At 33.8% G+C, this 13,925-nt stretch overlaps 1 protein-coding gene across 6 annotated transcripts in view; it reads left to right on the top strand.

Annotated features, from left to right (window-relative positions):
- RALGAPA1 (Ral GTPase activating protein catalytic subunit alpha 1) overlaps positions 1-13,925 on the top strand; it is a 220,725-nt gene that overhangs the window by 198,685 nt on the left and 8,115 nt on the right. For 2 of the 6 annotated variants that reach the window (XM_027111075.1, XM_027111076.1), the window contains exons 39-40: positions 11,113-11,237; positions 11,835-11,865. In XM_027111075.1, the coding sequence (XP_026966876.1) occupies positions 11,113-11,237; positions 11,835-11,842 (133 nt within the window). In that variant the 3' untranslated portion in view covers positions 11,843-11,865. Of the gene's footprint in view, positions 1-11,112; positions 11,238-11,834; positions 11,866-13,781; positions 13,813-13,925 lie in introns of all 6 variants that reach the window. The other 4 variants (XM_027111078.1, XM_027111079.1, XM_027111074.1 and 1 more) reach the window with 2 other exon arrangements.

Raw genomic sequence — 13,925 nt, 5'->3', positions numbered from 1 at the left:
GTGGATGGAATGCAGCATGTCTGTTATAATCTTGTAATTTATATTTTGAGGCTTTATGTGTGTGTGTGTGTGTGTGTGTGTGTGTGTGTGTGTGTGTGTGTATATATATATATATAAAATACATATATAATATTGTGAAATATACGTTTTGGGGGATGTTATAAAATAAAATAGTACCTTTAAAAAACACTTTCCTCCTAGATTTAATATTCTTTCCTCCCAAACCAATATTATTTGATTTCTTCTAATCTGTTTAGATTTGACTTTTTCGTAAATGCCAGAATTGGGTTTCTGTTTAACTTTATCAGACAAATTACCAGAAGTCAATGATCATTCTTCAATTAGTCACAGTTTGTTATCCCTGCAGTTCTACTACTCAAATGTAAAGAACCTGTTGCAAAAGTATGAGAGCCAAAACGAAATGAAATGTAATTGATTGGCTCCACTAATGCAGTTTGCCATTCATTACGATAGAACATTATAAAACCTCTTAGGGAGGCCCATCAATATTGCTGCCATTTCATGTTAGAAGAAAGTGAGTTTATTTATTGAGAAACTGCATAACTTTATGTATCTACCGTCTTTTGTAGATCATTTCCTGAGAAGATAATATTGGTAAGTATAGACTGTCCTTAATTATAGTCCTTAATTATAAATTAATTATATTTAAAAATGTGGAGGCTGACTGTTGGGTAATCAGCCTGGGCTTCAGAGTCCAGAACCACTTATTAAGTGTGTCACTGTCTTTATGTCTAATTTTATTTAATCTGTAAAAGGAGTACCAAACTCAGGAGTGTTGTAAGGATTAAATGAGATTATCCACATGAAGCACTAAGCAGCCTGTCTGTCGTGTAGCAAGAGCTCAGAAAATGTATTTTTACATACTGTTATACTTTTACATGTTGTTGACAAATGAAGTTTTTTTATCCTATTCTGATAGTACATTGGCTTCACAGCGATAATAGCAAAGGAGAAGAAAACAGTACCACCATTTTACCTGTTTTCTCAAATCCAGTGTGACAGTATGGTCCATATATGCCAATCTGTGGACAGTTGGGTTATATCATAGTGGACCAGAAAGAAAATAGGAGAACTCTATCAGGTGATTGTCAGACTGTTCCCTAAAAACAGCAAAACTTGGAAGTTTCTCTGCTTCCATCTTTATTAACTTCTGACCTTTGCTAGAAAAGGATTTTTTTTTTTTCCTATCAAACGCTATGTTGTTGATATTAGTGATGAAGGTGCACTGGTATGCTTACATTATTATTAACTACACCTACTGCATAATGTGTAAGTTTTATTCTAGTCTTTATTTAAATAGAAAAACAGCAGTAGATTCAGATGCTATTTGGGGATTTCAGAGAGCAAAGAATGAAGGATGTAAAGCTGAAATTACTCTAACCTCGTTTAACATAGGAATTGCAGTGCTTTTAATCCATTATTTTCCTTTTACTAAATATATGGGATTTTGCTATTGAATTTTTAATAACTCAATAATGGAATTAAAATTAAACTATGGATCACAAATCTCCCCATTTTCTTCTAACTGCTTTTCCTCTCAAACGCTAGAATATAGCCTATTTAAATTTTAACTTTTGCTTGCCAAACCACTGTTACCGTCCATCTGTTCATGCCAATTGCAAAGAAGGTTCGGTTTTTAGTGAAGCCTTGCATTTCACATAAGGTATGCGAAATGAAATTTCACAAGGGACATGATGGATCCTGATTCTTAGTGATAAACCTTTGGGGCCATCAGGGTTGGCATATGGTCCAGTATGATATGAAGGCTTGGGTTCCCTGGCTTCACTTCTTTGGCGTGAAGCTGATAAAACCTGGCTCTTGAGTATTATTTCACTGGACACCAATCATGGGCAGCAGGAACTGCCCATTTAACTCTCTGTGGGAAGGAAGCCCAGAGAGCATTCACAATGGTACCATTGTCGAGTTGCAAACTGCTCTGAACAGCTTGACGGCACTAGGGAGGAGGGGAAGGGGTTGCTTTACTAATTGCTGTTCAGAAAAGAGAAGAAGCAAAAATAGCTGTTGTAGAATTGATGTTTCTACATTTACTTATTCTTTTGATAAGCGTGTTGACTTTTATTTAGCACATACCTGCTATCAAAAAGAAAGCAAATAAATATATTTAAGCAACCACCTGTAGTAATTCCTTGTTAACATGCCATTATCTATTTTCAGCCCACCAGATTATAGCAGAGCAAAAGTCGGTTTGCTTCATTATATTTTTACCTTTAAATGAAATGAAAGTAATGTTTTGTTATCTTGATAGAAATTTAAAATAAGGGAAAGTGGATTAAAACCAGCACATTTAATATATCAGATAAGGTTAGAGGCAGATTTGGCTTACGCTGTGCTTTTTAGAATTCCCAAATATCGTCTGAATACATACAAGCAATATTAATATAAAAATGTAAATTAATTTTATGCATAACAATCGTAAGTGCTAAAATAATCCACTAAGCAAATCTTAAGGTTACATACTGGATTTATCATTTAAATGAGTAGGTAATGCCTATTTCAGTCACTCATAATTGTCTTTCTCTCCTTGAATTCTATTTTGGGTATCTTTTTTAAATGTGAGTGTTGTTTCTTTGTTATGTGAGGCATTGTATGCTGTGATATTTGTATAAACACTACTCTGGCCCTTTCCATTTTCTTCTGGTCAGTCTAATCAAGCAGTTGGAGGTTCTGATGCAAAGAAACAATGATCTACAACTTAAAAAAAATTAAAGCTTTTTCAGCCCCCAGAATCCTGACCCCACAGTATATTTCCATAGATGATTCCTTTTTTCAGCAGAACTTAAGTTGACTAAATTATACTGCAGTATTGTAAGTTATGCAACATGTCCTTTCAAAGGATCAGGGAGAAATATTTTAAGAAAAAATTTTTAATCTATAGATTTTAAAAAATGGGGTGTTCTTGCTAAACTGAGGGAAAATCAAATGCATGCTTTATAAAATTAGTAACAGTCTGTAAGATTTACTAGTATTGCATCTCTTCATGTCCCCTTAAATTATTTTAGTAAATGGGCACCAGTGCAATATTTCAAAAACAGTAATTCATTGAATGCCCATTCTTCCTTTTACTGCAGAATAGATTGTAGTTAAGTCAAGATTAATGGGTAGATTTTAATGTTAAAGTCCAGTCGCTGAGCCTATTATTCCCTGGGGGCATATAGTGCATTAGTTTAAGCCAATATACTGTTTATCATAGATGCTATGACACTGTCTTAAATGACAGTTTGCTGTACTTTGTAACTACTTACCATGATAATAAATCACTTTTTTTGTACTCCTGATAATTATAGCATTTAAACAGAATCTTAATTAAGTTAGTGCACATTTAGGTAGAGATAACACTTAAGTAATTGTACACTGTAAAATTTCACTTAGTTATTTTTTTCCTTTTTGCAGTCTTCTCATAGAACCCAAGTTTAGTATTTAGTCCAAACGCAGACATTCATTTCCTCAACTTAATGTACTGAAATTTTTGTTCCTAAGAGGAACAACACAGTGATTGTTCCTAGTCTCCCCCCAATATTTTTTAAACTCTTACTGTAATACTAGTAATTTTGAAGCAGGTCTCTGTTGACTATGAAAGTCTCATTATTACTTAATGGTAGTATTTTCAAGCAGATCTTACCAAGAAGGAGAGCACAAAATTTTAATTTCATTAAATTTGAAATCCAGGTAACTTAGTTTTTCTTTTAGATGTTTTGTTTCATACAACTTTCATGAAAGTGTAATAGATACACATATTTGATAATCATGTTAGTCCTTTTTAGAAACTGCCAGTGATTATTAGATTATTAAATCAGGAAGGATTTTCAGAACCTTTAGGTAGGTTTAAATTTTTAATCCTATTTATTTAAGGTTAATCTTTTTAAATGTATTTACATGAAGTTTGTTAGAATTGGGCTTATCAACGTTTTACTTAATGTTTTCATTTAGTAATTGACTGATTTATGAGCAATTATATATGGTCCAAATTTTATACAGCTCCAGCTTTCAATAATAGGACTATCCTCACAGTGCCTTAGCACCTGTTATGGATTTTGAGTCATCTGGCAGCCCATGGGACTTAGATAAAGAAGTACCAGGTGTCCTGCCTGTCTCCTAATTGAGACGCAGTGAAAACAATATAGACTTGGCAGCATGCTTAAAAGGATGGATTAAAGCCCAGCTTTGTCTACTCTGACAAATCACAGCTTTTCCTTCATGGTGTAGATAGTATCAACTACTAAAGAATTTCATTAATATAAAGCATCATAAAAATCATACACAATAATTGGTCATAACCTGTTGCAGATTTTCAGAATTTCTAATAACATAGTACAAATAATTCCAAGATTCATGCTCTTTATTTAGGGGAATTTTATTTTTACTGCATATGAACTAGACTGCATGTTTCTGAAAGAACTTAGCTACTGTAGGAAAGAAATGGAGTATTAATTAATTTACCAGATCTTCTTTATAAAGTAAGCAATACAGTTTACTTTTATTTTATAAATGAGCAGTGCCTATTAGTCCATGGGATACTTAATTGCCCTGTATATTTCAGGGAAGTATGCCACTTTACTCCTGATAATAATAATTATTAGATCCTGCAGATGTAATTGCAGAATATATCTCCCCATATTCTATATCTCAATGAAATTCTTATTTTTCATTAAGTTTTCAAGACCCTGTGTAATGATACTGACTCAATGTTTGAAGATACTTCAAGGGCTTTTAGAACTAAAAAGTCAACTGTGGTTTATTTTCTCAGTTTTATTTTAGATCATGTCATGGATTTTTATTACTATACTACATATGATATTCTAGTATATAAACAAAGATTTTTGAAAAATTGCCAATCTTAGAACTTAAGCTAGTAGTCATTGTGTTGGCCATCCTTGAGCTGACTAAAATGCCTTTTATACTTTTTTTTCCCATCTAAAATCCAGATCATTGAGATTGTCTGTAGAAAGAGCACTGGACTATTAAATTATTAAATTTAATATTTAATTTTTATTTAATAATGTATTAAATGACCAAGGTTCTAGTCCGAACTCTACTGGTCAGCAGCTTTGTTTTTCTGAGCGAATCTTTATATTCTCCTTCGAGGCAAGGCTTATTGCTGAATAAACATTTTGCTGATTTTGCTAAGTTTCCTGACATTAACGTTTGTAGATCATTGTTGTATCCTTCCTCTAGTTCTAACTAAAATTATCACAACCAATAGGGCAAAATGTTTATTTCAATGCTAAATTGTAATGAGTTGTAATTACTTTCAACATTTATAGAATTTCTTCTGTAGGCAATTATTATAATTTTTTAAGAAATTAATATCAATTTTCTTTTAATGTTACACCTTACATATGTATACATTGTGCTTTACTCACTTTTTCTTCTTCCAGAGAAGGTCAGCAAGATTAAGGGTAGAGGTGGAACCAGACTCTCTCTGTAAGTTCAATCCTAGGAGAGTCCCAACTGTATTTGCCCCAAAGGGCTTTGTCTCTGGGGAGCCAAAGTGAGATTAGAGGAAGGGGGCTGTCTGCATAACAGGCTGCTAATCAACTACCAAACCAACTTTATTCATTCATTCTATAATTTATAAACAGTCATTGAGTGCTGCTAGGCCCTGTGCTAGGTGCTAGAGATATAAAGATAAAAAGGCATGGCCTCCACCCTCAGACATTAGTCTCCCACTAGTTTATTAGGAGAACAAGCGTGAGGAATGAGGCACACTTGATGCTTGACAACTGGCTCTGGAGAGCAGGAGGAGGCCTCGATTTGTGGCATTTTTTGAGTTCTATGATGTGAAAACTCCCACCATAGCCAATTTCAAACTACCAACCATCTTACAGACTTTGTAAATATTGTAAGTAGTACTTGCAAGAAATTTTTAATAGGTAAAACTCATTCTCTTCCTGCAATTACTGTTCTTGGAATTTTGTATACAGAGAAGGGAGATGAAATTCCTGACTGCTAAAATGACAAAGAAACCACATTAATATGAGTGTGGGCAAGTGCTTACTAAATTAGGAATTTCAGAATGGGCCCTAAATCCCTGAGGCTATGCTGTTGAGCACAGATATAGACACTTCATGCTTTGCCTTTACTTAAAAAGGAGCCGGTAGTTTTTTCTTGTTTAGGAAAGAAAATATTAAACCTGAATTTAAGAGGAAATTAGTTAAGCAATGATATGCCTTTGTTGTCTGTCTGTAATTTTCGTAACTCCTTTTTGTGAAAAATTATACTTTATATTCTTGCTATGTACAACATACATATATACAAACATAAACATACATACATATACACATGTACATATACTTACACACACACAAATTTCTATTTCTTTGAGACTAGTCACAAATTACATTGGACCTAAGTATTTATACAACCTCCTGGGCGTGCCATGGAATTAATGATCACAAAACTGAAAGTTATGCCTTTTCTGACAGCAGAAGCAGTAAAATTACATTGTATTATTAAGAATTATTGTGGCGAATGAAGGGTTGTTGCTTCTTTAAAAACCAAATCTACCTTTTATCTGTTCTCCCTATATATTAGTAAAGTTGAAAAAAGTGTTTCTAATTAACTGTCTGCAGTCTCTTTTCTTCATATTGTGTTTTTTCTCATGAGAAATTAGAGTTTTCTCTTACCAGAATAAGTCAAAAGTTCCTCTTGTACATAACATAAACAAGAAATATTATCAGAGTTCTTGCACATGTACACAGGTATATTTCTTAAACTGATGATACTGAAAATTGTCCTAGTGGAGACAGCACCTGCTATTTACAAAGACTTGAGTCAAAGGTCAAAATAACTATTTTCATCACAGATGTAGAGGGACTTTTGGGTTACTTTGTATTTATATCCTTTATCTTCAGCAGCCCTATGACATAAATAGGAGCAGGTGGGGGGATCTCCATTTAACATTCAGAGAAACTGCGGCACAGAGAATTCATGCATCTCTTTCCAGGAGTGGGCTGAAACTGAACCCTAGTTTCGTAACAGCTGGGCTTGACACAGTGACAGGGGGCCATTATTATTTCATATGATAAGTTTAAAATCAAAAGTAGTTAATTGAACACTGATATTAACTTCATATTAATGAAGTACAGATTGGTTTTAAACTATTTATACTATAAAAATCATTCAGTTCCCTTTTCTTATTTTCAGAATGGTAATATTCCTTCCCCCCATTTCTATTTTTGCAGAAAGTAGAAGGAAGGAGGATTAGTGGATAATTATATTGCTGTGATTGCAGCACCTGTGTGTTATTTCTTTTGATTGGCTAGTTCTGTATTAAAGATTCCTACCAGCTAAAAGTCTCCTTCATCAAATGGCTTTCTATTAGCTAGTTTTGGCTTGGGTTGTTTTAGATTTGCAACAAAAACCGTCTTAATTCAACTTAGACTTGTACTTTAAATTTTGTTCTGAATTTGTAAGTTTACCATCATCTTTTTATCATTTCACCCATTTCAATTTAATTTCAACGCCAGTGGCAACACACAGTCACAGTAGGAATATAGCTTGAGCTTATCCTGTTGTTATTAGCCATCAAGTTTGCGTATGCCACTTAATTTATAGGTACTAATAACTCTTCCCTAGAGAGCTGCCTTTTAAGGAATAAGTGTCTAACATATTATAAGGAGATATAGGAATGAACTATTTTGGACTATGGTTACCATTAGTTAGCAGATGCTAACATCACTGTTTGGAACTTTATCATCATCTCAATCACAAAAAATACCTTGTTTGTGGACTCAGGACTATTGTTTAAGTACTTAGAGTTCATTATATCTCCTTAATATATGTTTTCCAAAGTAAAAGGGGAAAAGATGTAAGTACTGTAGATTGGGTTGCTTTCATATTGTTTGTTTATTTATTTGACTACATCACACTTGGAAAATTAGAATATTTAGCTTTTAGAAGGTGAGTTACTGTAGTCTATAATAATTTACTAAGCTAACAGTATTTTCTGAAAATAATCCCCCAGAAGGAAACTTCAGACAGTGGGCTAATTTGTAATAACCGTTGCAGTTTTCATTTAAATTCAACAATTAATGATTGTTTTCCTTCACTCTGCCACCTATACTTGAACTTTAAAAAATTGTTTTAGAAAGCATCATTTTCTCTAATTACAATTTTTTGCAGTTTTATTAAATACATCATGTGTTTTTATACAAAATGAATACATTATGTCTAGATAATTTTAGTTTCTATAGCTTTATATATTAGGGTTTCTTCAGAGTTTTATGAACCTCCTTTTGTATAGTGAAATAGAATTACACTTCAGAATGTATCTTTAAGAACCTAGGGGCAGGACAGGAATAAAGATGCAGACATAGAGAATGGACTTGAGGACACAGGGAGGGGGAAGGGTAAGCTGGGACGACATGAGAGAGTGGCATTGACATATATACACTACCAAATGTAAAACGGATAGCTAGTGGGAAGCAGCGCATAGCACAGGAAGATCAGCTTGGTGCTTTGTGACCACCTAGAGGGGTGGGAGAGGGAGGGTGGGAGGGAGACAAAAGAGGGAGGGGATATGGGGATACATGTATATGTATAGCTGATTCACTTTGTTATACAGCAGAAACTAACACAACAATGTAAAGCAATTATACTCCAATAAAGATGTTAAAAAAATAAAAAATAAATGTATCTTCTCTAGATATTCATTTCTTGCTCTAATAATCTCCTTGCTTTAGAAATATTAAATTTGCTTTCTCTCTGCCTAATTTTTGTGTAAACTCTAACTATAATAAGGTAAAGTAAAATATTTCATTTATAGGCCCTCTGAAAGTAGAGCATTTTTAAAAGTAGGTAGGTGTCTCCACCCTACTTTTCATGAAGCATTTTACCCATTCAAGTAGACTTTTAAAAACAGCTTGTTTTGATAGCAGACTGTTCTCCTGTGGGCCTTCAGCCTTTGCTTCCTGGCAGCACCTTTGGTGCGAAAAGAGAGTGATCAATTGGGAGACTATCAGTGCCAGCATGCATAGAGTGATAAGTTAACACACCACTGGGAATTTCTAGGGCCCACCAAGATACTTCACTTCTAATGTGCTAACAAGCTCATTTTTCTACCTCTTGCCTCTTCAGTTATTTTTTTTCTCAGAAGAGCTTAGAAGTTGAGTGCATCAGGCATAATGAAAAGCTCTGTAGGAGGGAGAAGCAATAACCCCATTTTTCCCTTTTCAGCCAAATAGAAAATTAGTTTCTGGTAATACACAAAGGCCAGTATTTTTTGTACAAGGGGCACTGCTGTGAATCAAAGGACTCTATTAACTGCAGAAAATTCGGCAGCTGTGAATCTCCCCCAATGAAAAAAGTACTTTCCAACAAGTTGTGAGATATGTGGTATTATTTAGATTGAACCATCAGTTTCATCCCCTTTCATTTATAACCATATACCCTCTTTTAAAAGTGTGCTATATTACTTTTCTGTGTTAACACTCAAAAACGTCTAGATGATCCTTCCATAAAATCCTTTCAATATAGCATCTTGTCCTGTTGCTACCCATTTCAGGAGTAAAATTCTTTTGAAGTTCAACCCCAGAATTGAAAATAATGGATTGCCAGGAATTGGAATTAAGATTATTTCAATATTTGATACATAAAATAAATTGTAGTATAAGAAGAGGTTACTCAAGTCATTTAGGTGGCAAAAGACATCACAGTCTAAGTCAAGTGCATAATGAATATAGACTTACCTTTAACTCTTCTTTTTTTTTTTCTTTTCTCAATCAATAATCTTTTGTAAATGTAACTGGCTATGGTATCTCCCACTGAATTAACATTTTAAATTATCTTCCTCTCAAAATTTTTTCTTGGTCTTGATTGTAGACTCGGTCTACAATCTCTGGAACTAAAGGATTACAGCAATTGAATTGCAATTTTAAAAAGAGAGAGAATAATGAATTTTGAGGGTAAAATATTAAAATGGGTTTTGGGGAAAATTCAATGAATAAAGAAGAACCAATAAGCAAATTTTTATTATCCTTTACACTTAGTTAAATGTCTTAGGTAAAGCCTATCAACATAGCACACTGAGTACAGCTGGAAAACTTTTAAAAGTTGTAGAAGAAAGGTTAACTGATTTCTCAGTTCAGGAACTATACGACATGAAGTCAGCATGTGAGTTTTTCCTGATAATTGTATGTTGCTGCCTGCTGCTCTACATTTTGACAGCCATTTCCATAGTTGCTTTCGTGAACAACAGAAAAATTCTCTCTCTTTCTCGCCCTCTCTGTGCTAACAGCACAATCAGGCCTGCTGAAACAGGAAGCCTGGAGTGGGTTGTTCAAAAGCAACAACACTTCAAGGTACTGGTTGCTTGTCAATAATATCAGAGAAGAAAATGTGGTGAAAGGGAAGTACAGTATTTTTCTGTCAGTGTCAGTGCCCTGTAGATGCTTTGTTAGACGGTATGTAGGAGTCCTGTGGACTCTCTGCAAATATTCCTGCTTGTTTCAGTGTTATAATTGACTAGGTATTTTTTCCTGACATACAGATTCAGCTGTGTATTTATCTTAACTGCATGGAGTTAAGTTCGAGGATTACAGCAACAGTAGTCTTCCATTCAAAATGAGAACAATTGTTGGGAAAATGCAGGGATTTTAGAAAAAGATGATATGCAGGAATTTTTCACAATAAATTATTACAAATGAAGAACAGAATTTCAGACATAGTATTTTAAGCATTATAGTATTTATCGCGTGGCTTTTCAGAGTACATCTGCAGATCGAAGCTGATTAACAAGATAAGAGGAGCCCTAGGCTGACCTGATAGCAGTTGAATCCTTTCCCAAGTAAACTGTTGCCTTTCTTTCTTCCAGCAGTTTACTATTAATTATTTTCTAATAAATGTCTTCCTGTTAAGCTGCCAGGTATAGTGGTATCCTGAAGAGTAAACTTATGTTAAAAGCTACATTTTTTTCTCTTTAAAAAGCTGTACTTTTAATGATATGCAAGAATAGTTAATAATTATATTTATTAAGAAGTAATGGCTTAGCAGTGATAGTAGTCCTTTTTGATGCAATCGGTTCTTTCCCAATGTATGCTGCATTTAAGTTCACCCTTAACTGAAGGAAATCAGCTATGAGGAGAGAGCGCGATATCTGCAAACGATTGTCCAGCACCATTTAGAACCAACGACATTTGAAGATTTTGCAGCACAGGTTTTTTCTCCAGCTCCCTACCATCATTTACCATCTGATGCCGGTAAGATTAAAAGCAAGTATTAGTTACTGTTCATTATTGGAACTTGAAATGCAATACCCTTTTGTTCTAAAAAACTCTTAAAATAATGGAAAACTTGCTTGAATAAACTTCCAGTCATTGAAATATAAATATTCTTCATCATTATTTTCATATTTGGCCTTTAAATTTGATTTATACTTTCTTTTACCTAAATACAGTTCCTTTAAAAGTCAACAGTCTTCATAAAAGCACATACACTACATTTTATCTGAGCTAATGGGCAGTAACTATTGTGTTTCACGGAATCGTTACTGAAGTATCTGCAAAAGAAATACAAGTTGAGCAGGCACTCTCAACTTCAGAGGATCAAATTTTATGGCCAAGAATATTACCTTATCATTTCTAATTTTACAAATAAAGTTAACATAATTGGTCTAGATTTAGAAGTACTTAGAGTAAATTATTTTGTAATATTTAAAGATTATAAGAGGGTACTGCATTTTTACAATTAACTAATTTTGAAGAAATCAGTAAGAAAAAAATGACTCATGGCCTTCCTATTCTGTAATTCTTTGCACTCCTTATGATTGTTTCATTTATTTTATTTTCCCTCTTTAGATCATTAAATATCAGTTCTGTTTATCTGAAGGTAAGACAAAGTGTCAAACAAAACACCCTTTGTTCTTCCCCCATTTCCTTTTTTAAAAATTAGCAAGCACTAAGCTTGTAACTCAGTTAAGCAAACTTAACACTGCCCTGGTTCATACTAAACATTTCAGAAATTGTCACTAAATTTCTTCCAGAATTATACTTACTAACTTAGGTCTGCATGAAACACTAACACTGGTTCTGGGATAAAAATAACTAATAATAGAACCCTTGGTTGAAGTTAGTTACACCTTGTTGTATTGACCTTTTTGTTTCTCAGCATGAAAATGTAGTACTACTGAACTGAAATGGTGTGTCTTTGTATTTTGTAATGTGTTGCATTGTTATTGGGTATCTTAACTCATCAAATAGTTATTCTGTTGTGTGCCTCACACCATACTAGGCACCTGAAATACAAAGATGACTGTTTTAATGATGTTCAAGGGAAGCAGGAAAAGAGAATACAATATACCTGAAGTTCATCTTAATAAGCCTTCAGATTCTCTTCATATTATATAAGTTTTCTTTATATTAAGTAGTTTAAGAGGCACAGTACTGGCCTTTACTGGCCTAATTTGCTTGCAAAAAAAATTACTGTAATTCTCAATTAAAGTCGATGAAATTAAAGCTTCCATTCCTGTCACCAATTAATTGGCCATTATAAAAATAATTTTACAAAAAAACTTGGAGCCCTTTCAATTAATTATATAAAAGACCTAGCAAAGAGAAAATTATATTAGACTGGGTTGACACTATCTAAAATTACACAGCTCGGCATAAGAAAGATGGTAAAAGAAAGATACTAAAAATAAATTAATGAACAACAAAATAAAAACTAGTTAAGTATACCTGGACATTTCATTTTTAATAATAGAGAATATCTGATAAAATATCAGACATTATTAAAATAGACATGAATGACACTTTTGTGTACCATACATAGAGTTGAGCCATAAATTTCACAAATGAAAAATATTGATAATAAAGCCACGTTCAGACTAACTTTTCCCCTTAAATGTATAAAGGCTGTCAGTTTTCATGTTGTAGCTGTTTACTAGCTGGAATCCTTCATATTCCTCTTCTTAATGTTCTTCTTATATTTTGCATATTATCCTGCACATTTGGCCAGATGTATAACATGGGAAGTAAGTAGTATTCTCACTTTCTGAGACATTAGGTAAAGAGTGATACAGCAGCCAAGTCAAGGCTCTTTGGTTAATTTTTTTAAATTGTCTTTGCCTTTAGGAACTGTTAGAAACATACACTTGAATTTTTAAAAGGTGTTTTTAAACACTGTAACTAACTTTTCCAGTATTACTTAATACATTTTTATGGGTTTTTTTGCAGACTTTAATAGTTATGAAAGATAAAAATTTTTATCAGTGGTTTTCAATTCAGCACAATAATATAAAAAGGAAATATTTACTCCTTTACAGTAGCAAAAACATTATGATATCTGAAGAATGCTTTTTTATTCCCAGTCATCTCAGATTTTGATTTTCCTGTCACAAACCAACCCATAAATGTAGAAGTCCCTTTAAAGTTGTAAGTCAAAGTTGAGAGAGAAGACATGAAATAGGCCATGTAATAGCCATATGGACCTGACTTATGTTTTTCAAAAATTACATAATGTGAAGATTTTTAGGTTCATTATTACTTTTTTTATTTTTTTGCGGTACGCGGGCCTCTCACTGTCGTGGCCTCTCCCGTTGCGGAGCACAGGCTCCGGACGCGCAGGCTCAGTGGTCATGGTTCACGGGCCTAGCCGCTACGCGGCATGTGGGATCTTCCTGGACCGGGGCACGAACCCGTGTCCCCTGCATCGGCAGGCAGACTTTCAACCACTGTGCCACCAGGGAAGCCCCATTATTACTTTTTAACATGATGATAAAATTGATTTGCCCCATTGAGATTTAGATCATTAAATATCAGTTCTGTTTATCTGAAGGTAAGACAAAGTGTCAAACAAAACACCCTTTGTTCTTCCCCCATTTCCTTTTAACTTGTAATCGAGAATCAACCGCAGTTGAGATCAACTTTAGATATCCCATGCATACCCCA

Source organism: Aethalodelphis obliquidens, unplaced genomic scaffold (genome assembly GCF_003676395.1).
Source record: "Aethalodelphis obliquidens isolate GAN/ISIS:26980383/991018 unplaced genomic scaffold, ASM367639v1 scaffold10, whole genome shotgun sequence".
In the NCBI taxonomy this organism is placed as follows: Eukaryota; Metazoa; Chordata; class Mammalia; order Artiodactyla; family Delphinidae; genus Aethalodelphis; species Aethalodelphis obliquidens.
The sequence above is the reverse complement of the archived record's forward strand: the minus strand, read 5'-3'. Positions and strand labels throughout refer to the sequence as shown.